Here is a 22990-nt window from a genome sequence, read left to right as displayed (position 1 = left end):
ACTTTCGAAAAAAGCCTAATGACGCTAACGGGACAAGAGCGGGAATTGGGATGTTTTTGATTGGGGGCAAACTAAATATAACAAATTTAGACACCCACTCACATACAAAACCACACAAAAAGACGAAAAAAACCGACATCACAAAACTCCCCAAATACCACTAAACACAATATCTGGAATCGTACACTTCCCTTGACCTATATAGTTCAACAGCAGTTCCGGTCCCATAAATCAGGATCAAACACTTCTCTTGGCCTATATAGCACAAAAACATCTCCCAACACCAATACCAACATACACAGCCACACATTTGGATCGAACACTTCCCTTGACCTGCGCACTGTTAATTTTATCCGTCATATCCATTCCTGAACAAAAACAACAAACAATTGATTTTACTAAAATTACCACACGAAGTACAGCGAACAACACTAAATTAACCTTCACACAAAATCATTAACTCACTGAAACGAATTCCACTACAAACACAGCCGACACACTAACAATTCCGGATAATGAGCAAAAGCAAACTGAGCCCATTACACCACACAAACGAAAACCCTCAACATACCACCAGAGTGCACAACACGACGACATCTAGAAACACACCACACTCACAAACCAAACTCCGCGCCGTCATGTCACACACGACAACACCCTTACGTCACAGGTCAAAGCCAACGCGTGGGATCAGACGCTTCTGTCGACCCGACTTTTTTTTTTTGCCAAATGTTAGGAATGGTACATAATTAGTCATATTGTAGAATCATTGCTTTTGTTCTACTAAATGCAGTTTATTCTAGTTGGAGAAGCAGGCGGTATTAGGTTACTTTCCGTTTTACTGTCAGGATGCGACAGAAATATATTTCTTATTGGTTAAATGCATTTTCCCCAAGAATAAACGTGATTTTACGTCTCATTAGGTTTGTGAACAACACTGTTTGTTTGTGAAAGTGATGATGTCCCGTTTTCTTTATATGAAAAGCAAGGAACAGCTGCTTGATACATATTTTCTCTGAGCTTATTTATATGTTATCTTCATATTTATAAAGACATCGTTGACTAATACTGAACAAAATAAGATACCTTGAGAAACAGAGGAACAGTCGAAATAATCGATAATTATCTGAACAAGAAATCGAAACATGTAGCAGGAATCTTGCATATATATTCACTAATCATATTTCAGAATCATGCATTATTGTCATTAAGTTTTCTGATGTTAGCTGCCGAGATGTTCGTTATGAACAGATTCTTTCTCTCTCCAGCTCTCCTCCTATAAATCGTAGGCTCTTCATATATTTGGATTCAAGGAACATTATCTGTTAGTCACTGTTAACTTCAGTGATAAAACAACTTTCTTGTATGGTAGATTCTTTGCTAATAGGAAACTTTTCTTGTTGTTGTATGTCGCAGTGTCAGAGACAGAAAGTAATCTGTTTGTGAAAGTAGATTGCTCTGATATTGTAGTCATTGTGAGACAACTGTGTTCTTTTCAAAGAGTCACTTGATATTTGTTTCATCTTTTTCATGCATACATTGGGGTCATAGTAACACATTATGAAAGTCTGGCTAGCCGAAGATGGCTATGCCCCATTTCTCTTGTACCACTGAATGATTCTTCTATCCTTTTTCATATTTCTTCAGTTCCCAATATGAGTAGCTACATTGAAATAAATTTTTGTCTTAAAAATGAGTGACAGGACGTGCACGATGCAAAGTAGTAATGTTTAGAGGTGAAATGCAGAGTAATATAAAGATGCATGGCTATATGATATGCTGCTTATAGGAAAATTTGACGAAACGGAAAAAAATTGTAGAAGCTATACGAACATCAAGAGTCCAAATGACAACCCAGTGCAAAGAAAAGAAGACCAAGATGTAGAAGGTAATATAAAGGGAAGAAAGTTGAAGAGAGAGTTGTGGGAAATCTAGAGAAAGTGTAAGATGAAAAGATAGGATGGTGTGATGGTATGAGTCAGAATGTGACAGAGCACAAGAGGTCCTGAAGTAGCTGACATTCTGTCAGAATTATTAAACACTTTTGGATAAAGAACCATGATAGAACTATTCCACCTGGCATGCAGGATAAAGAAGACGTGTTAATAGATAGGCGTATTACCAAACCACAGTCTAATAAGTCATCCTTGGAAGATACTAGGTCAGGCTCCCTATAGAAGAAAGAAATGACTGGTAGAAGCCATATTGGGAGATCAGTTTGTATTTCAAAGAAATCTAGGAACGCTTATTAGCAGTGTTGACTAGAATATGCTCTTTGAAACTATGAACCCAGACTGTAGATAAGAGTCAAATAATATGAAACAGAGGCAATGTTTGAGATGGGAGTGAGACCAGGTGGTAGCCTACCTTCTGCGTTGCTCTGTTAGTACTTGGAGAAAACTATAAATGAAACCAAGGAGAAATTTGGGAAGGTATTGAAGTTCAGAGAGAAGGAAAAAAGCGCTAAGGTTTGTCTTCCTAATGACATGGCAATTGTCAGAGATTGCAAAGGACTTGGTAAATCAGTTAGATGGAATGGATAGCATACATAAGATGAACTTAAACAAAAGTAAAAAATGTTAAAGGGGTGTGACTGAATTAAAGCAAATGAATCTGAAGGAATTAGATTAGGAAAAGAGCTGCTACAACTAGTTATTGTTTTTACCATTTTATATAGTTTTACTATTTGGAAAACAACATCCCGACTACAGCTGAAGTAAAGAGGAAAGAAAGGGAAGCCTGGCAATGGCTATATGATAATGTTAAACATAAAATTAAGTTTTACAAGCATTTTCTAAAAGTGTGTAGTGTTGTGCAAATGAAGTGTGGGCTATATACAGTACAGAGAAGAAGACAGCAGATGATTTTGAAAATATATGCTGCAGAAGAATTCTGAATGTTTGATGGATGGATTGGATAATTAATGAAGAGGTACTTAATGAAATATGGCAGGAAACATCATCATGAATTAGTTATTTTTTTGTAATCGATGTCGATCATTATTTATGTGTAGATCACTTCATATGATCATAATAGAGATATCTGGTACAGAACTATTTGCATGTATTCACAGACACTGAAATTATAAATTTGAATGTAAGTGGATATAACTTGTACTATAGAACAAATTGTAATGTCATCTCAAAACAGTTTCATTAAAAGTTGTTGTTCTTATAAGCTCACATTAGCAAACTTCAGAGTGCAGTTGTACTAGTGTTTCTGCAACCAGGCAACCAATACCTGAGTTATTCTGTTGTAAAATCAAACCATAAAGACTCTCTGTTTTAGATACAGTTGTAATAGTAGATGTTTGATTATAACTAAATGTTCTTTTTTTATGTTGTTCAGTATATTTGTATGCCTGCTTATTGCACAGTAGTACAGGTGGTATACACTGTCTGACCAAAAGTATCTAGACATTAATATGGGATTTGTCCACCCTTTGTCCTTATGGTAGCTTGAACTGTATTGGGGGCACTTTCAATGAGGTGTCGGAGTGGCAGATCAGACCAGACAAGGTAGTTATGTTGGATGCTGTGGTCTGGAGTGAAGTCAATATTCAAACCACACCGGACGTTTTCCACTAGGTTCAGGTTGGCCAGGCCAGTCCAGTCCCTTTCAGGAATGTAATTGTCCACGAACCATTTTCTCACAAGTGGTGCTTTGTTAAAGACGCATTGTAATGCTAGTACAATCAGTCATCACCGTCAAACTGTTCTACTACTGTACACAGTGCACAGTACTGTAGAAGGTACTCATATCCTTCTACATTTAACATTTTCTTAAGCACAGTAGTGGTGAACGCACCCTAACCACAAAAAACACCCCTCCACCTTATTTCACTGTTGGTAACAGTCTACAGGCATTCACCAAACCCAGACCTTGGCATTGGACTGGCACAGTGTACAGCATGATTCATCACTCCAGATCACTTGTTTGCTGTTACCCAATGTCCAGTGGCGTCACTCTTCACATCACCTCAGGCATCGCTTAGCATTTACTACAGATATGTGTGGCTAACAAGGAGCTGTTCGACCAGTATATCACTTTTTTTTTAAAAACTCCCAACACACAGTCAGTGTGACAACTGGACTGCTGGTAGCGCATTGGAACTCACCACTGATTTCAGGCGATTTTTTACAACTACTTTCTGCAATTATTGACAGTCCCTGTCCATCAGCACATGAGGTCTGCCTCCTCTTTGGTTTAGCTATGGTTCTTCCTTTGTGTTTCCGTTTCACAACTACATTATCAGCATTCAGCTTGGGCAGCTTTAGAAGGATTTAAATGTCATGCAGTGACTAGTCCATGTTCAAAATTGCTGAGCTCATCGGTCATTCCACGTGAAGTGTCCAAGGGCTCCTAGCTCTACCATCTTCAATTTAAATGAATATTATACAGTATGTATCTGAGGGCCCTACATGAACTTGTGCAAAGTTTCAGGCTCACTTGTAACGTGGTTGAGGTGCTAGAGCCACTTTTGCGAAGACCACTTTTACCGAGACCGAAAAGTCGCGATGGGATCTTAAAGTCTGGCATTCCACTGTTCTTAATGTAAAAGAGCTAGATTCTTGCTTCTGGGTATAGTGCTACAACATTTTGTGCTCTACACACAAATGATGGAAGTAGAGTTCAGAGAAAAATGCATTTATCGTATCTCAGTTCAAAGTGGGCAACAAATCATTTTGTGAGAAATACTTTAACGAGGCGTAAGTAGTGGAGAAAGTGCACTATGGACCTGGTCTTTTGCCAAACTACTGTCTGTCTGGGTGTTTAGTATATCACAAATTTGGGCCTGGCTTGAATGTTTAGTTGCTGTGCTACCATCCTGTAAATTTGCTAAAAATCATGAATGTATCAAAATATACCCGTGTTCAAAGTCATGTGTCTCAAAATGGACATCTACCAGATTACATTCATTAACACCATTCAAGAGAGCACAGTTCATTCTATTAGAAAAACTTATTTACATTTTGATGTCTCTTTGGGTAAGACGCAAAAATTGCATCTAAACTATTGAATTTTTTTTGTAATTTGAGAAAAATCCTTTGTGTTGGTCCATGGTGGCTATGCCACTACCAATCTCAGTGACTGGTAGCCCCATCGCCACGGGGCCACGCCCAATAGCCGTGCAAGGTCAGCCACGGTTTTGTTTCTTTACTGCCGGTTCCCAAGCCTGAAAGTGGGAGTCTAGCAGGTTCTCAAGTTGGAATGTATCTAACATGTTCCCAAGCCTTCTTTGGGTCTCTTTGTGGTTCCCAAGCCATCATGCAGAATTCTTCAGTTGTTAAATGCTTTAACTTTTTTTGTTGATGTCCAAAACTATTGCTTCCAGCAAACTGTATTGCCGCCCCAACATTGAAGCATCTGGAAATGGTATGACTGCAATTATCTGTTGTTCTGGAATGCAGAATCTCTTCTAGATGACCAGTGAAATGATTTAGCAGCTCCACGAGCATGCATGAAATTAATCAAGGAATCTTTTTCTTCACATGAAAATTCACAGAAATTTCCTACCCACCATTTTCCATCATAAATGCAAGTGACATACTGGCCAGACTGTAGTTCAGTAATGGCAACATATTTAGTAGCAACTTCTAACATATCGGTTAACATTTGCTATAAAGGACAATGTATTATTTGGTACTCTATGAATCTGAAGTCGCTTTTCATCAGTTGGCACAAAATGGTGGTGGTCTCTTGTACCAGACACTGTTCATCCATCCTCAAAACGTTTTTCTTCATCAATTTTTTCATATCCAGTAATTTCTTTTTTCATATTGATAAATTCAATGCCATGCACATTTTTTGACAATATCCAAACAGATCAGTTGGTGTTAACATTTGGTTGTCAATTGGCCGTTGATGGCTAGCTCTTACAGCTAAACGCTTGACTGTGCCCCCCAATTCCATCACATGGTTATTTCTTATGGCTCGTTCTGAAAAAAACTCCATTTTTCAGTAATGCCAAAATCTCTTTTATGGTGGCAAAATTTAGAAAGCTCTTAAAAATTTTTGCACTGTGCTGCAGAACCGGCACTGAAATAATGAATATGTATTGCAACTGTTTTCATGTCAAAGCCAATCACCGATTTTGCCGTAGCTGATGCTTTTTAGGTCTTCATTATCTTTGTGGTAAATGACAGATGGACGTATTGTAGCTTGACTATTTTCTCAGTGGAATCCTTGAACTGTGTCTTGGACAATAAAGGAGTAATTTTCAGTGAAATCCGTTAATATAATCAATTTTTGCAGTGTAGTGGTGAGCAGAAAGGGCCAAAAGTTTTGTAACTAATAGTTCAATGAATTCTTCAACTGTCATTTCTCTGGTTTAAAGTGTATCTCTGTCATTGTGAGTCCATTGCTTGAACTGAATTATATCCTCAGGATCAATATCTGCAAAAGCACTTTCCAAATGTTCCTTTAGAGCTTCTGTTCCTGGACATACTTAACAGCGATGAATCATGCAATCCTTTGTTTCCAAATTACAGACAATTTTGCTCAGTAATATTTTGGCATAATCTGTATCACTTCAGGAAAGGGTGGTTACCGTCATAGTCTCGGATGTTATTGGATTTAGCGTATGTTAAAATTAGGGAGTAAGTAAGGAACATGCATTTTCTTGTTTTCTCCAAAAAAAATTCCTGCCCCGAGATACAGGCCTCCAAAGATGATACTGGGAACACCATTTTGAAGATGTGAATTTTGGAAAAAAATTTAAAATGCTGTATCTCTGTAACAGGTCTAGATATTTTGTTAGAGTTTTTTTATTTGAAAGATAATTGCTTTGTGATTACTATGGTATCCTCTATGTGGACATATCTGTCAAAGGGAAATATGGAAGCGTCCGATCCCACCTGTCTGCTTTGACCCATGATGTCACAAATATGGCGGAAACAAAAACAAACACACACACTTTCCACAAGAAGCCTAAAGACGCTAACGGGACAAGCGCGGGAAATGGGGTGTTTTGGGTGGGGGGCAAACTAAATATAAACAAATTTAGACGCCTTGCATAGCTACAACGTGTAAGTGAAGACAGCCATGCATGAATACCCACCCACCTCCCCAGGGGTCGTAACACCTGCAACCCATAGAAGATAAAGATGCTTCAGTAGTTGATTAGTGTTTTTTGTCTTTAAAAAAAAAAATCTCACGAGGTAGAATGAACAGATCAGAAAGATAAATATAATAAACTAAAACAGAAATTGGAGGAAACAGATAATTAAAATAAGTAATAAGTGTTTTTAAATTTAAAAAAATCTCACAAGATAGAACGAACAGATCAGAAAAGTAAATAAAATAAGATAAAACAGAACTGGAGACAGCCACACTCAAACCAAACTCCGCGCCGTCATGACGTCACACACGACAACACCCTTACGTCACGGGTCAAAGCCGACGCGTGGGATCGGACGCTTCTGTTGACCCTGTCAAAGTTCTTTTACTAGCGCCTTTTGAATTTTTTTTTATAATTTACAGAAAAAAATTATTTTTTCAAAAATTCCAATCCAGAAAAGTTGGATTTTTCTTCTGTTCATCAGTACCATGTAGTAATATATTCTCTGCAAAGGTGAGCTTCCACTTATAAGTTGGACAGGTTTTACTTTTAAAATTTTTTTTTAAGCTTTCAAGGGTAAAGTATGTTGTCACTGAAGTTGTTTCTTACGTACAATGTTTATTTCAGTTGTCTTTGTTGCAGTTATTTCTTTTCACTCTCATTGTTGCAAATGTTTCTTACACTTTGTTGTAGTTCTTGTCAGTTTCTTTGTCGTGGTTGCTCATTGCAGGTTTCTGTATTGTAGTTGTTCAGTGCTAATTTGTTTACTGAAGAAGCTTCTAAGAAAACTGAGACCATCCTGTGAGTTCTTTGTTTTAGTGGGGAATTTGCCAGTTGACACAGTTGCAGTGTGTTTTGTGAAAAGGACTGTTTGAAATGTCTTCTGACTGGGGCCACAGGAGAGAGAAGTGTGCTGACTATTTGCATATCCATAAAAGAGTGATATGTAAGACCAACTAAAAACAAACATTGTTCGGGTTGGGAATAAATATTCTCATTTGAAGCCTCTGTTTCAAAGTGAAGATGTTTCCAGTGACGACTTTTGTGTTCTAATTGTTTTGACAGAATAACAGCAATGATAGTATCTGAACAAAGTGAAGCCTCCCATGATACAGATTTTGCATCAATAGAGGGAGGATTAAGTACCCTGAGTCAATAAACTATAGAGCTAGGTGTTAGTCCTGTTGAGAAACCGTGGTCAGTGAAGTCGAGTCATAAGCTGTATGCATCAAGAAAGTGCAGAGAAATTACTAAACCTATGGATGAATACACTACAGCAAAACTGACCATACTCTTCAGAAAAGCTTCTTGCATCTATTGCCAGGAATTTTTTGCAAATATCAATTCAGCTGGTGTATAGTGTGCATCCTGTAGAGAAACGGTGTATTTTTTATCTATTATTCCAGAGACAGTTTGAAAGAAAACAATTTTTAACTGCATTCCATCAGTATCGAAGTACATGGTAGACAAATCAAAAAATGGGAGGTCTGCAGAAGGAGGCTTTGGAAGACCAGATCCATATTATGGTCATCCTGTAGATGCAGCTCAAGTTTAATTAGTGCAGTCATTTTATCTGGAAGATAAGTGGGACTGCTCTTGCCAGAGCGCCAACAAAAAAGACGCTACAACTGTAACAGTTGAAAGTGAAGAGGTACGTGACTCGCAGTAGCAAAGAAACTTGTGCAATTTATAAAAGAAACTATACAACTTCATATATTGGAAGATCAAATTCATATATAGGAAGATCAAAATTTTATGCACTACGATCTAAGTGGGCAGTCCCACACCCACATAGAGATGTCTGTTTATGTGTGTACTGCGCAAATTTTGAACTTTGTGTGGTGACTTTGAAGAACTTAATGGAGCACATGACATATGACTCCTTGGTTGGGTGTGTGAAGTCATTAGTAGTTTGTGATGTAAAGCGAGAGAATTGTTTGTTTCAAGAATGTGATGACTGTCCTGGAAAGGGAGGCCTGTCTGTACCTACACTTGGCCTGGAAGACGTAGCAGATAACTCTGCAGAAATTACATATGCTACATGGGAGGAAAATAAACTAATTAAGGAAACTGTTGCCTTTGACAGTTTCATTGATGAACTTGGTAAACGGTCAGTGAAAGCAGTAACACACCAGCATATGTAGAAATTGCAACACATTCCGTAAATGGAAGGGTGTGTACAGGCTGAGGAACTATGTTCAGTGCTTCACTTTGATTTTCTACATCTACATCCATACTCCGCAAGCCACCTGACGGTGTGTGGCGGAGGTGAGTACCTCTATCAGTTCTCCCTTCTATTCCAGTCTCGTATTGTTCGTGGAAAGAAGGATTGTTGGTATGCCTTTGTGTGGGCTCTAATCTCTCTGATTTTATCCTCATGGTCTCTTCACGAGATATACGTAGGAAGGAGGAATATACTGCTTGACTCCTCGGTGAAGGTATGTTCTCGAAACTTCAACAAAAGCCCGTACCGAGCTACTGAGTGTCTCTCCTGCAGAGTCTTCCACTGGAGTTTATCTGTCATCTCCGTAATGCTTTCGCAATTACTAAATGATCCTGTAACGAAGCGCGCTGCTCTCCGTTGGATCTTCTCTATCTCTTCTATCAACCCTATCTGGTATGGATCCCACACTGCTGAGCAGTATTCAAGCAGTGGGCGAACAAGCGTACTGTAACCTACTCCCTTTGTTTTCAGATTGCATTTCCTTAGGAGTCTTCCAATGAATCTCAGCCTGGTATCTGCTTTACCGACGATCAACTTTATATGATCATTCCAGTTTAAATCACTCCTAGTGCGTACTCCCAGATTTTGCTGAGAAATGGTCTGCAATTCTCCCACAGGAAGTACAAGAGTATCATTGGAGTACTGACCAGGTTTCAATTTTTACAGGAGTGACATATTTTCAAAACAAGAGCATAAGTGTTGCAGTTATAAGTGATGCCACAGGACATGACTCAGCACATGCTTTGCTAGCAATGCGCAAATTTCTTGAACTGCAAACAGGAGCAGAGAAGATCATCATTATTTCTAATGGTGCTACTGGTCACGGAAAGGGGCCTCGCGATGGTGTAGGAGGCCTGCTGAAGCACCATGCTACAAAACATAATCTTTGTAGACTAAATACAGCCGTGATTCAGAATGCCAAGGATTTTACGAGGGTCATGAAATCTTACACATCCACAGCCCTCATTCTTTTCCTGAAAGAGGAAATCGAATAAATCCGTGACCAGAAAAAAGAATAATAGTCCAAACAAACTACTCCTGGGAAAGGAATTCAGAAGACACATTTTTGTACTCAACGTAATGGGCGAACTCATATTGCATGCACTTTAAAGAACAAGAAAGAAGAAATTTCGTGTGTTCGGCCAGCACCTCGGAAACAGCAGAATAATATTCAGATTCACAACCTGAGAAGGGGGATGTTTGTGGGGTGTGTGTATAACTGTGACAGGTGGATTGTAGAGATTATAGACACCAGTTATGAGTTAAATGAAATTTTAGTGAACTTCATGCTACCACATGGACCAGCTGCTGGATATAGGTTTCCAGCTGAAGGACAGCTACAACGCCATCAGTGTTCACTTCCTGTTCACGATGGTTTGAAGACTGTAAGTGCTCCAGTTCAACAGGAAGGCATCACTCTATGTCAAAGGAAGATACTGAAGCAGTGGAACACATTTTTAGTTCATTGACTGCCTAGTTTCAGTATATAACAGAGTGCACAGAAGTTGTATTAATTGAAAGATCTTTGCACGTTTCACATATATTTTGGAACCATTTAAAATGCTTGAAAAATGAGTCTCTTACTCATCTTTCAAAACTAAAGTTATGTTAAATAAGGCTAGATTTTGATTTTTATGAGCCTGTCATGCTATAATTTGGTAATAAAACAGGTTTTATGTATCGCAAAAATTTCAGTTGTTTGTAAAACATCTTCAACCTAAATGTGGAAGCTCTCCTCTTCAGGGAATGTAGAACTATATGGTACTAATCAACAGAAAAAATATTAAAATTTTATGGATTGACATTTTTGAAAACAATAATTTTTTCTCATAAATTAAAAAAAAAGTTTGTAATGCTGTAGTACAAGAACTTCGACAGATAAGTCCAAATGGAGCATTTCTTTGCAATCGTAAAGCAGTTATTTTTCAAATAAAAAAAAAACCCAACATAATATCTAGAACTGTCCCATAGATACAGCATTTTAAAATTTTTTTCAAAATTCGCGTCTTCAAAATGGTATGCGCAGTGTTATCTTTGGAGGGCTGTATCTCGGAGCAGAATTTTTTTTTTTTTTTTTTTTTTTTTTTTTTTGGAGAAAAAAAAAATGCATGTTCCTTACTTAGTCCTTCATTTTAACATATGCTAATTTCAATAACATCCCAGACTATGAAGGTAAGATTTTTTCCTAGCCTTTCAGATTTTGATGTATTGTGCAGACACAAACTGAACGTGAACCAGCTGTGCCTACAGTCACACACCACTTTGGCCTTTATTCACAAAATTTGGAAAATCCAATTTCCGGATCATTTTTATTGTGGTACACAGCAAAGGTTTCCTTTAAGTTACTCAGTAATAAGTATTTTGGTTTTTGTACCTTTTCTCCACCAATCTGAACAGTATTACAGTCTGTTTTTCCTGGACAAATCCGACTAAACTCTTCATCATGAAAATGTTCCGCGACTATTGCCTTCACAGCCTCAGAAAGCTTTTCCCCACATTTACCTTTGGGCTGTGCCAATATTCCCTCTTCAGCTTTTAACTTTCCAACCTTTCTTACCATTCTTTCTGAAACACAAAATTCTTACAAAGTCTTTTTGATAGACCAGCTTTGGGGAACTAAGGTCAAAATTTGAATTTTCTTATTATGATTTGATATATGTAATTTGTCTTTCAATTCTTGGATCAGCTGACTGTAATCTGAACAAGTCAAGCATTGCTTACTTGTGGGTGGTTGCTCCAGTTCACTGGGATCAAGTCATCCCACTTCTGCACTTTTCTTAATAATTGCACCTTCGACTTGATTATTTCGCAGTTTGTAAACCCTTTCGGATCCCTTGCACCAATTCATTGAAATTTTAATGGTGATATTCCAACAGCCGTTAAACTTGTATTCAAATTGTGAGCAACATTAGTCTCATCATTTTCATCTGACAGAGATGAAACTTCCATTTGTGAATATCTCAGTGTATCAGATCCTTTTCTACTGGAAGGGCACATTTTTTTGGCCTGGTTTAATATCAGAGATAGTTATCGTTTTTACTAGGCCAGCTGTTTCTATGTTGATTGAGTGCAAACTTTTTCGTGCAGTTGTGGTTTTTCTTACCAGATGGGTTGCAGCATGATCTTTGCAAAAATTCAAATCTTTGTAGGAGTAAAGCTTCATGGTGGAAGCATAGTCGAGCATTTTCAGTAAAGTGTAATCCACTCCATCTAGTAAGTAATTCTTGTTCTTCTAAGGAAAGTTCCTTTACAGCTTTTAGTCCTTTTAAGGCTCTGTACGTCATTAAATGGCATGGGGAGTCAGTATTTCCGAAACTGTATACATTAACTTGTTCTTGTTTTTCCATTTTAGCAGTAACTTGATATGCTTCAGGCACCAAAAACAAATTGTCAAGTCCTAAATAAAGAAAAGAAATAAAATTAATAAGCTTCATGAAAGTGATGATCATTTGCACTTACTACATAGACTTGTTGAGATCTGTCTCAATAATGCATTTGTCCAAGACACACTGGCTGCATCCTACATCTTATGGTCTGGGGTGTGATAAGCTGCAACTCATGATCACCTGTGGTGCTTCTGGAGGGGATGCTAACCAGCACTCAATACATGAGTGTTAGATCCATTCTTTTGCCATTCTTGTAATGGGAGGCTTATGTATTGTTCCAATAGGATAATGAATGCCCACACACTGCCCATGAAACTCAACGTGCTGTGCAAGGTGTGCAGCAGTTTCCCTGGCCAGCACGATCTTTGGACTTGTCTCCATTCGAGGATGTGTGGGATATGGTAGAATAAGAAGTGACTCGTGCAACTCACAAACCAACAGAACTATTTGGGGATAGTATTCACCATCTGTATGATTGACTGGATGCCAGTCAGTGCTTGCACTGCTGTCCGTGGAGGCTACACTACATACCAATATGGGTGTTTCAACATCAGTCAGTACCGAATTGGAAACCTCTGGAAGGGGGGTACCTTTTTTGACAGTGCAGGTTAAGAACAATAGTAGACCTTAGATTGATCTTTGGGGAACTGCACGAGGGATTTCTCCTCAGTCAGAATAATGTCCCTAGACTATATTGGTTGAATTACTAAGAACAACTTTCTGGATTCTTTTGATTAGATGTGACATAATCCTTTGATTGGCTATACTGTCAGTCCCATGAAACTTCAGTTTATCTAGGAGCTGCACCAAAGAAAACATTATCAATTAGGGTTTTACTGTCTTCATCCACTCATGTTGGGAAGTTAATTACTGGGATCAAATTGTAAGATACAAATAAGGTTTCCTGATCATTTTTCCTAACTGACTCCTTTAGGACATCTACTTTGAAGTCACCACAGACTATTAACTGCTTGTTGCTGTCTGATGAGTTGTGTAGTAAGGAATCCAGATTCTTCATAAATGTTCAAAATTTTCCAGTATGGCTCTATATATATTGTTACAATGAAAAGTTAACTATTTTTTAGTATTAATTCACAAGTGCGCACACTTGTGTGTGCTGATCACTACAAAATTCACTTATCTCAATGTTTTTGAACTTGGGTTATGTCTTAATATATGTAACAACTCCTCCTAGTTCTGCACAAGAAAGCTGCTAGAGAGTAATCTTTTACATGTAACTTATCTAACCCTGTGGTTATGTGGTGTTCAGACAGGCACAGGATGTCTATCTTTCCAGAGCTTTCGAAATTTTCCAATCAGATCTGTTCTATCCTATTACCCAGTTTAGATGTAATAACTAACCTTTCTTTTCTGTGCAGTCTTAAGTATTTTGTTCTTCTGTTATTTTGACTTCTTTCAAAACAGGTTACCTGAATCATGATTTTAAACCAAAGAAAAGGTGCCTCTCACATCAGTAACCACAGGGATCTTGCTTTTTGTGATGGTTGTCCCTGTATATTACCTGCAAGAAGCTCAACCAGCTTATCTTTCCCTCTCGTATTCAGGTTTAAACCATGATTAATATACCCCCTTCTCCCAGTTGCATCAGTCTCCACTGCGTTTATGATATTTCATTTCAGTCGGCAGTATCTTGCTCAACTCAGTCTCCACACACAGCTCTCAGCAGTGTTAATGTAGAACTAGCCATGGCACTGTAGGACCTCTAAAAAACTCTCATTTGTGTGTATACTTGCTACTCCTAGTTCATCAATGTAACCCTTAATGCTATAATTACTGTACTTAGACAGGCTGTTCCCTGCCCCACCTACTACTGTAACCTGATCCTGTTTGCAAAATATTTGCACAAATCCCCTATATCCTCAGTCACTTGGCTAAGACTAGCACTTGGCTTCGCAATGCTTGTGACGTGGTACATGGTTCCTAATTCATCTTGCCCCACTGAGCCTACATCCATCTCTTGGCTACTACTTAGCAGCAAGACTCTTTTAGAGAGAGAGAGAGAGAGAGAGAGAGAGAGAGAGAGAGAGAGAGAGAGAGAGAGAATCCTGAACAGGAGGCAAAAACTTGTGTCCTTCAGGAAGAATTAGAGCATACTACATTTGAACTTGATTGGTTGAAGGTGGAAAAAGATCGTGGGAACTGGGTAAAGGTAACAAACAATGGGCAAAAGGAGAGCAGCTCTTCAACTTCGTCTACATTTGACTTACAGTTTCAAATAAATTTGATTTGTTACCTGAACATCCACCTGTAGGGTGCAGCAGACTTCTAGCAAAGAAACTCGGTGTAGACTGGTACCAAGGAGATCTTTTTCTACCTACAGCCAATCAAGTTCAAATGTTGTATATTCTAATTCTACCTGAAGGGCACAAGGTTTTGCCTCTTGTTTAGCGATTCTCTTCTCTCTCTCTCTCTCTCTCTCTCTCTCTCTCTCTCTCTCTCTCTCTAAAAGAGCCTAGTGTTCCATGGGAAAGCCTTGTTGAGTTCCCCATTCGGTTCTCCACTAAAGTTGCCCAAATGAAGTTCCAAACCACAGTTCACATATACCACTGCCTCTTTGACTATCCTGTGGCATCATCCACACTTATGCATTGCGACAGAGATTACTCGCTTGAAAATAGAGTTAAATCACTTAACATACTTTACACTACACGAATGACACGCTATTTCGAAGGGCCAACTGGCTGCCATCTTCTGATGAGACTACAGGTGTACAGTCACATTGGAACTGAGGTAGTATCGGATTCAGTGGCTCCTTTATACAACAGGAACAGGCCACTGTGTGCGTGCGAGAAGTGAAAGGGCTGCCCTCTGCAAAGTGAAGAATTGCAACATCACCAGTGGTAGAAACTAACAATAAGTGATGAATCGCAAATTAAGATGCAGCTGATTGAAAACTATGCTGTTTTTGTTTTATATCTGATAAATAGGATGCCATATCTTGCTTAAAGGTAAACCTTTACCCCTATTAATAATATCATTGGATAATCTTATTTTGGTGGATTCCTTAAGTAAACAACTCCAATAACAGGATGCCGGGGCAATAATTTGTCCCTTTTTAAATTACATTTTATGCCCTTTGTTGAGATAATTCTCAGCGACGGCAGATTTTTCGTACTGGAGCAAATGTGTGTGACATTGATGTTCCACGCATTAGTCATGGAACCATATGAATAATCTGTTCAGTATAAGCATTTGCGCAATGACTGGGAATTTTGTGTACCCCAGACTTCCTCAGCCCCTTTTGCCTGAAGATGGGATGATGAATTGCCAAAACTGGTAGTAAAAATAAATAACTTCTCAATTGCACGCCTATTGGTGAATTGTTTTGTTAAATATTTTACCAGCCACTGTTCCATGTTTACAATGGATCAACAGATTGATTTGCAAGTGTCCATTGTTGGTTCACATGGTGGTCCATATTGAAAGCATGTACAGTTTTATGATCAGTATATCTCTTTTGCTTGAAACAACCATAAGATAATCTAGTTCTTGTGTCAAATTATCAGAATCTGAAATAGCATAAGCTTCCTTAACCAGTGTAGTAAAATTTTTGTGCTTTGATGTGATGGATGACTACTAGTAGCATGGAGGTGGTGTTCCGTATGCTAGATTTAGGTATACACTGTGTTTCAAAGTCCCATTTTCTCTTTTATGTACTGAAACATCCAATAACGATAATTTGTCATCTTTGTCAATCTCCATTGAATATTTGATGCTTGGATGAAGGCAGTTGTAATGATTTAAAAAGGGATGAAGAGCTGCCATTCCATGTGGCCAAATGATTAAAATATCATCTATGTATCTAAAAAAAAAAATGGGGGTTTAAGAGAAGAAGCCCTGAGGGCAGTATCTCTGAAATCTTCCATCTACCCGTATTGTTACCTGTCTTTTCATGGAACATATTGAAGATACTGCACTCAGGACTTCTTCTCTTAAATGCACTTTTTTTTAGATAAGTGGATATTATCATCATTTGGCCACATGGAATGGAAGCTCATTATAAGTTTTTAGAGCATTTTAACTGCCTTATCCATGCCTCAGATTTTTGCTATAAATTGAAAAAGATAGCAGATTACCTTTTTTGGATGTTTTAGTTCATAAAAAAGAAAATGAGACTTTGGAACACACCGTATACCGTAAACCTACGCACACAGACCATTAACTCTGTGCTACTAGTTGTCATCCACCACATCATCACATGGGAGTTCTACGTGTACTGCTCAAGATAGCTTTTGCTATTTTGGATTCTGATAATTTAATGCAGGAACTGGATTATCTGAAAGTTGTTTTCAGGCAAAAGCTGTATACTAATCATCAAACTGTCCACGCTTTTCAATATGTACCACCATGTGAACCAACAGTGGACACCTGTAAATCAATTGCTTTTTTACTCTACACAGGGAGTAGATGATGAAGTCACAAGAACCTGTTTCATGGGCCCAACCCCAAGTACATAAAAAAATATCTATGTTACACCATTTGTAAGTAACTGGAAAATTATAGCATTACAGATAAACAAGAATCCATTGAAGATGGTGAAAATGTGTAGAGTATTAAAAAGCACAATTATATCAAGAACAACAGAAACCCCACAGGCCATTAAATATATGCAGGTACCCAAGTGAAGCAACTCAGCATAGACTCCTAGACGAAAAGGAGGGATGTGGGGGGTGCGCCATGAAGAAATTACCCAAATGGGATGGAACTCAGTAAATGTGATGTACATGTACAGACAGACAAATGATTACAATTTCAAAAAAATTGGATGATGTATTCAAGAGAAAGAGCTTCATAAATTCACTGAGTCAGTAATGTGTTGGTCCAACTCTGGCCCTTATGCAAGCGGTTATTTGGCTTGGCATTGATGGATAGAGTTCTTGGATGTCCTCCTGAGGGATATTCTGCCCAACCGGAGCATTATATCATCAAAATTCTAAACTGCTTGGAGAGCTGTGCCCATTAAGCTCCAAACATTCTCAGTTGTGAAGAAGTCCGGTGACCTTGCTGGCCAAGGTAGAGTTTGGCAAGCACAAAGACAAGCAGTAAAAACTCGTACCATGTGTGGGCAGGAATTATCTTGCCGGAGTGTAAGTCCAGAATGGCTTGATGTGAAGGACAACAAAACGGGATGTAGAATATTATTGACACACCATCGTGCTGCAAGGTTTCTGTGGATGACAACCATAGGGGTCTTGCTATAAAGAGAAATGGCACCCCAGACAATCACTCCTGGGTGTCAGGCCGTATGGCGGGCAACTTTTAGGTTGGTATCCACAACTGTCCGGGACATCTCCAGACACATCTTTGCCAGTCATTGGGGCTCAATTCGAAGTGAGACACTAGAAGTCTTTTTTAATTGAATCAAGTTTTTTTATCTTGGTCTTGTGACTATTCTTCGGGCTTCCTGAAGTTTTTTATCTTTTGACTTTTTATTTATTTATTTTTTAACACTTTTTCCCTCAAATTTTTTGGCTTTTTAAGTTCTGGTCCCCTTTTGGGTTTGAACTCCATTTTCCAAATTTTACCGAAGTGCAGGCCACTTGCGGAAGGATGCCTTACTATGGTGCACTCCCTCTCCACTGTGCGCTGTTACCTTTTGCACCTAACAATCAAGTGGATCTACCTCTGCACCTGAAATCCAGTGCGGTAGGCAGTCTGTCATGGTAGGGTTTTCATGTACCCTCTCGGTGGTAGCCCCCTGACAACGCAGCAATTGCACTGCTGATGCCTGAGCTGTGACCTCCCTTTGTCACCCAAGAAATATATGCCTGTTCACTTTGGGGTACTGGGACTCCGGGCAACAGCTACTGTGCCAGGTGGGCTTTGCCTTGGCAGGGTGGTGCCTGTAGACAAAATCTCCGATTGGAGTCAGAGGCATTGGGATGAATAATCCGCAATGAAATGGATCGAACTTAATGGTGGCTGTGCCAGCATGGCCTTCTCATCAGTCAGGAACAGTGACTTTAATCCAGAAGGGTACAATCCTATAGCGTTTCCGTCATTGACTATGCCCCAAGACAAGATCCAAGCAAGGAGAAATGGAGTGGACAGTTTGCCGAGGTCTTGGATTGTTGCTTCACTGACAGCGGCTCTTTTGCTTCAATGAAGCTAATTTTTTTCATTGAAAATATTGAAGATTGGTTTGGGGAGGTTGCAACAATAGAGAAGATGAGAAGTGGATCTTTGCTGATCAAAACACCACACTCCAACCAATCACGGGCACATCAGACCTGTGTGAAGTTAGGAGATATACCAGTCACCATTTCTCCTCCTAACAAGCTCAATAGAATTCAAGGTGTTATCTTCCATCAGGTCCTAATGCTACAAACTGATGAAGAGCTGCATACTAATCTGTTCTCCACATCCAGAGGGGACCCAAGGATAATAGAGTGGATACTGAAGCTTTTATCCTAGCCTTTTGCTGCTAGACATGTGATGGATATCAACAAATTGTTACAGGATACTATTGATAATGCAGCAGCAACGATACTGTACTCCTCCGACGCATCCTGATGACCACTGGTGCTATGGTGGTCTGAAGATATAGCCATCCATCTATGGATAATTTAATAGAATTCAAGAGGCTCCAGGCAAAAGTGTGGCTCTTAATGAAGAAAAGGAAGCAGGAGTGTTGGGACCAATATATTTCAACTATGCGATCCCACACCCCATCGTCCCAATTATAGAAGAAACTCCGTCACATTTCTGGCCACTCACTGCCCCTGGCACTTCCTGGCTTCCTTGTCAATGGTAACATTTGTACTGATCCTGTGGTACCTGCTGAATGTTTTGTGGCAGATTTTGCTGAGGTCCCCGCTTGCAGTAATTACCATCATTTCCTGGCCTGGAAACATCTTGTGGAGCACCGCCCGCTATCTTTCCATGCATCGGCTCTCTATCATACAATGTCCCTTTTATTGAAAGGGGAGCTTTGCAGTGCTTTGGCAGTATCTTGATAAGGTCCCTGGACCTGACAAAAGCCACAACCAAATGCGCAAACATCTTCGTGCCGGTAGAATGAAACATACCCTCGGACTTTTCAATCACAGTTGGCGGGAGGGATTAGTTCCCTCTCATTGGCGGGAAGGTATTATTTTTCCTGTCCTGAAACTGGGAAATAGCTCACGTATTTTGACTGACTACTGGCCAGTTTCTCTAAGGAATGGGCTGTGTAAACTATTCAAACGAGTGGTCAGCTGCCATCTTTGTTGGTGCCTTGAAACCAGAGGGCATATATGACAATTCCAAAACGTCTTTTGGGCGTTCTGGTTGACCACAGATCACCTGGTTTGTTTGGAATCCGCAGTGCAAATGTTTTTGCTGTGTTCTTTGACCTACAGAAGGCATTTGATACCACCTGACGACATCAGATCCTCTCTACACTGCATGAATGAGGTTTCTGGGGCAGTTTACCAATTTTTATCCATAATTTCCTATCTCCGATTTTTGTTTTGGTCCGGATAGGTTTGGCTCTCAACAACCACTATTTACAGGAAACTTGAGTCCCTCAGATATCGGTTCTGAGAGTAATGCTGTTTGCTATTACCATCAATGGTATCATCAATGCAGTGGGTCCCACAGTCTCTCCATCACTGTATGTGGATGATCTATGCTTGTGCTATGCCTCTGCATCACTGCACACCACTGAGCATCAGCTTGAGGGGTCTGTGTGGAGAGTCTATGACTGGGCTCTGAACCACGGCTATTAAATTTATCATGAGTTACACAACAACTCTGGACTGTGCACTCCTCCCTCCCGTGAAATTTATCTTGGTGATTGGTTACTTACTTGAAGTTGTTGAAACTTTTCAATTCTTAGGTATTTTGACCATAAGCTAACTTGGCAGCTGCATATCTGCCGCTTCAAGGCAGCTTACATGAAGAAGCTGAATACTCTATGTTTTCCTAGTCATTTCTCGTGTGGCACAGACCACACAGCTCTTCTGAGATTTGACAGTGCTGATTTTATTCCACTTGGACTGTGGATGTGTTGCCTATGGGTTGGCAGCATTGTCTGTTCTGAGTCTGCTGGGCCCTCTTCACCACACTGACATGCGGTTGGCAACGGGGGCCTTCTGTACGAGCGCTGTTGACAGCATCCTGATGGAAGCTGTTGTCCCAGCGCTGCGGGTTAGATGACAGCAGCTTCTGGCAAGTTACGTAGTCACAGTCTGTCAGGTATGTTCCCACCCATGTCACTCAACTCTGTTCCACAACCAGCAGTTCAGACTGTTTGCACATTGCCCTAAACTGAGAGGACCAGCTGGGATCCAACTCGATATTCTACTGAATAGCCCTCTGTGGGCTGTACCCTGCTCTGTGATATGGATGGAATTTTTTTTGGCCCCAAGAAGGATGCTGATCCTACCCTTCTCTGACACCTGTTTCTTCCAATCCTCCATGATTATTCTACTTCATTGTGCATCTACACAAATTGATCTAAAGTGAATGACAGAGCCGGTTTACACTTTTGCACATGCAAGGGGACGTAAGAAGCACTCTCTGTCGAATGCTTGCAGTGCTGCCATCTCTTGGGCTCTGCAGCATGTCAAATCTCAGACCATGACGAACTTTCTGATCTGTAGCGATTCAATTAAGTTGCGTAAAAGGCATAACTCTGTGCTATCCCAAAAATCTTTCGGTTACAAACATCCATAACCTACTGGCTAACCTCTACAGCTCTGGAAAGATGGTGACCTTCATCTGGATGCCAAGTCACATAGGCACTTCAAGAAATGAACTCACCCACCACCCAACTAAAGACGCAACTACAGGAGATCAACTTGACATCGGGATACTGGACCCAGACTTAAGATTACAACTTTGACACATTATTTTGAGGCTCTAGGAATTGGAATGGCAGGCTATTACAACCCAAAACAAATTGAGAGTGACTAAAGGGTCCACGAAGGTGTGGCATACATTTCTCCAGGCCTCTCGGAAAGATGCCATTGTGTTGTGTCAACCTACGCATCGGCCAAACAAGACTCACCCATGATTTTCTCTCTGTCGGGAGCATCCTCCTCACTGTAGCTACTGTAGTCTGACAATGGTGCACGTTCCTGCAGAGTGTGTCCTGCTGGCCGATCTACGGCACACTCTCTGCTTGCCTACCTGAATAGCTTAGATACCTGTGGATGACGTGACAGCCACTACCAAAGTGTTACATGTCCTGAGGGAGAGTGGATTTTACTCTAACCTATAATACTGTCCCATTTCCAGCATTGTGGGTGGCTGTGGGGGCAAGAGCCTCCTGTGGCGGGTACCCACCAATTGACCACAGATTGTTTTCTTCCCCTCTCACCTTGTTCTGCCTTTAGATACCCTTGTGCAAGATGCTGTCTAGGTTCTCTCTCTTCTTTTACCCATTGTGTTACAACTGCTGTCACACCCTTTTAAACTCTTTGACTTGCTTATATAGATTGAACAGCTAGGTCCCCATTTTTTCGCTTTTTATGTGTTTCTCTCATGAAAAGGAGGGACTAATGACCCAGTAGTTTAGTCCCTTAAACACATAATCATCATTATCATAATATCAATGAAGACAATTCTACTGCAGTCAATGACATTCCAGACTGCAGATGTGTCTAGAGATGCCCAGGACATCAATGAGATAGTGACCTGACACATGCCGTATGGCCCGACAGTCAGGAGTGCCATTCCTTTTCATAGCAAGACTCCTTTGGTTGTCGTCCAGGGTATTCTTACAGTACAATGGTATGCCAATGATATTCTGTGCCCATTTTGTTGCCCTTCGTGGCAAGCCATTCTGGGCTTATATTTTGGCAAGATAATGGCCGCCCACACACTGCGAGAGTTTCTACTGCTTGTCTTCGTTGTGCCAAACCATATCCTGGCCAGCAAGGTCACCAGGTCTCTCCCCATTTTGAACGTTTGGAGCATTATGTGCAGGGCCTCCCAACCATCTTGGGATTTTGATGACCTAATGCACCAGTAATTTGGCACAATATCCGCTCAGGAGGACAACCAACAAGTCTGGCAGTCAATGCCAAGCTGAATAACTGCTTACATGACAGCCAGAAATGAACCACTGTGTTATTGACTTACACAGTTTGTGAAGTTCTCTCTCTTGCATAGATCATACTTTTTTTTTTTTTTAATTTGTAAACATTTGTTTGTCTGTACATGTACATCACATCTACTGATTTCCATCCCATTCGGATAATTCCTTCATGGTGCATCAATTTTTTTAAAATTATTATTTCTTTATTATTTTTTACTTTTCTTAAAAAATGTGTTTCGAAATTAGAAGTAAACATGCAAGTTTTGCAGGTGAGC

The 22990-nt window shown here is 39.8% G+C and overlaps 1 protein-coding gene across 6 annotated transcripts in view; it reads left to right on the top strand.

The window, feature by feature from the left end:
* Positions 1–22990, top strand: part of LOC124722596 — a 356119-nt gene that overhangs the window by 1043 nt on the left and 332086 nt on the right. The window contains exon 1 of one of the 6 annotated variants that reach the window (XM_047247732.1): positions 2909–2931. The exons of the other annotated variants lie outside the window; for them this stretch is intronic. Coding sequence (XP_047103688.1) covers positions 2924–2931 — 8 coding nt within the window. The 5' untranslated portion in view covers positions 2909–2923. Of the gene's footprint in view, positions 1–2908; positions 2932–22990 lie in introns of those variants that run through there. 6 annotated transcript variants of the gene reach the window in all.

This window comes from Schistocerca piceifrons, chromosome X, assembly GCF_021461385.2.
Source record: "Schistocerca piceifrons isolate TAMUIC-IGC-003096 chromosome X, iqSchPice1.1, whole genome shotgun sequence".
In the NCBI taxonomy this organism is placed as follows: domain Eukaryota; kingdom Metazoa; phylum Arthropoda; class Insecta; order Orthoptera; family Acrididae; genus Schistocerca; species Schistocerca piceifrons.
Note: the sequence above shows the minus strand (reverse complement) of the source record. Positions and strands in the feature narration are given on the sequence as shown.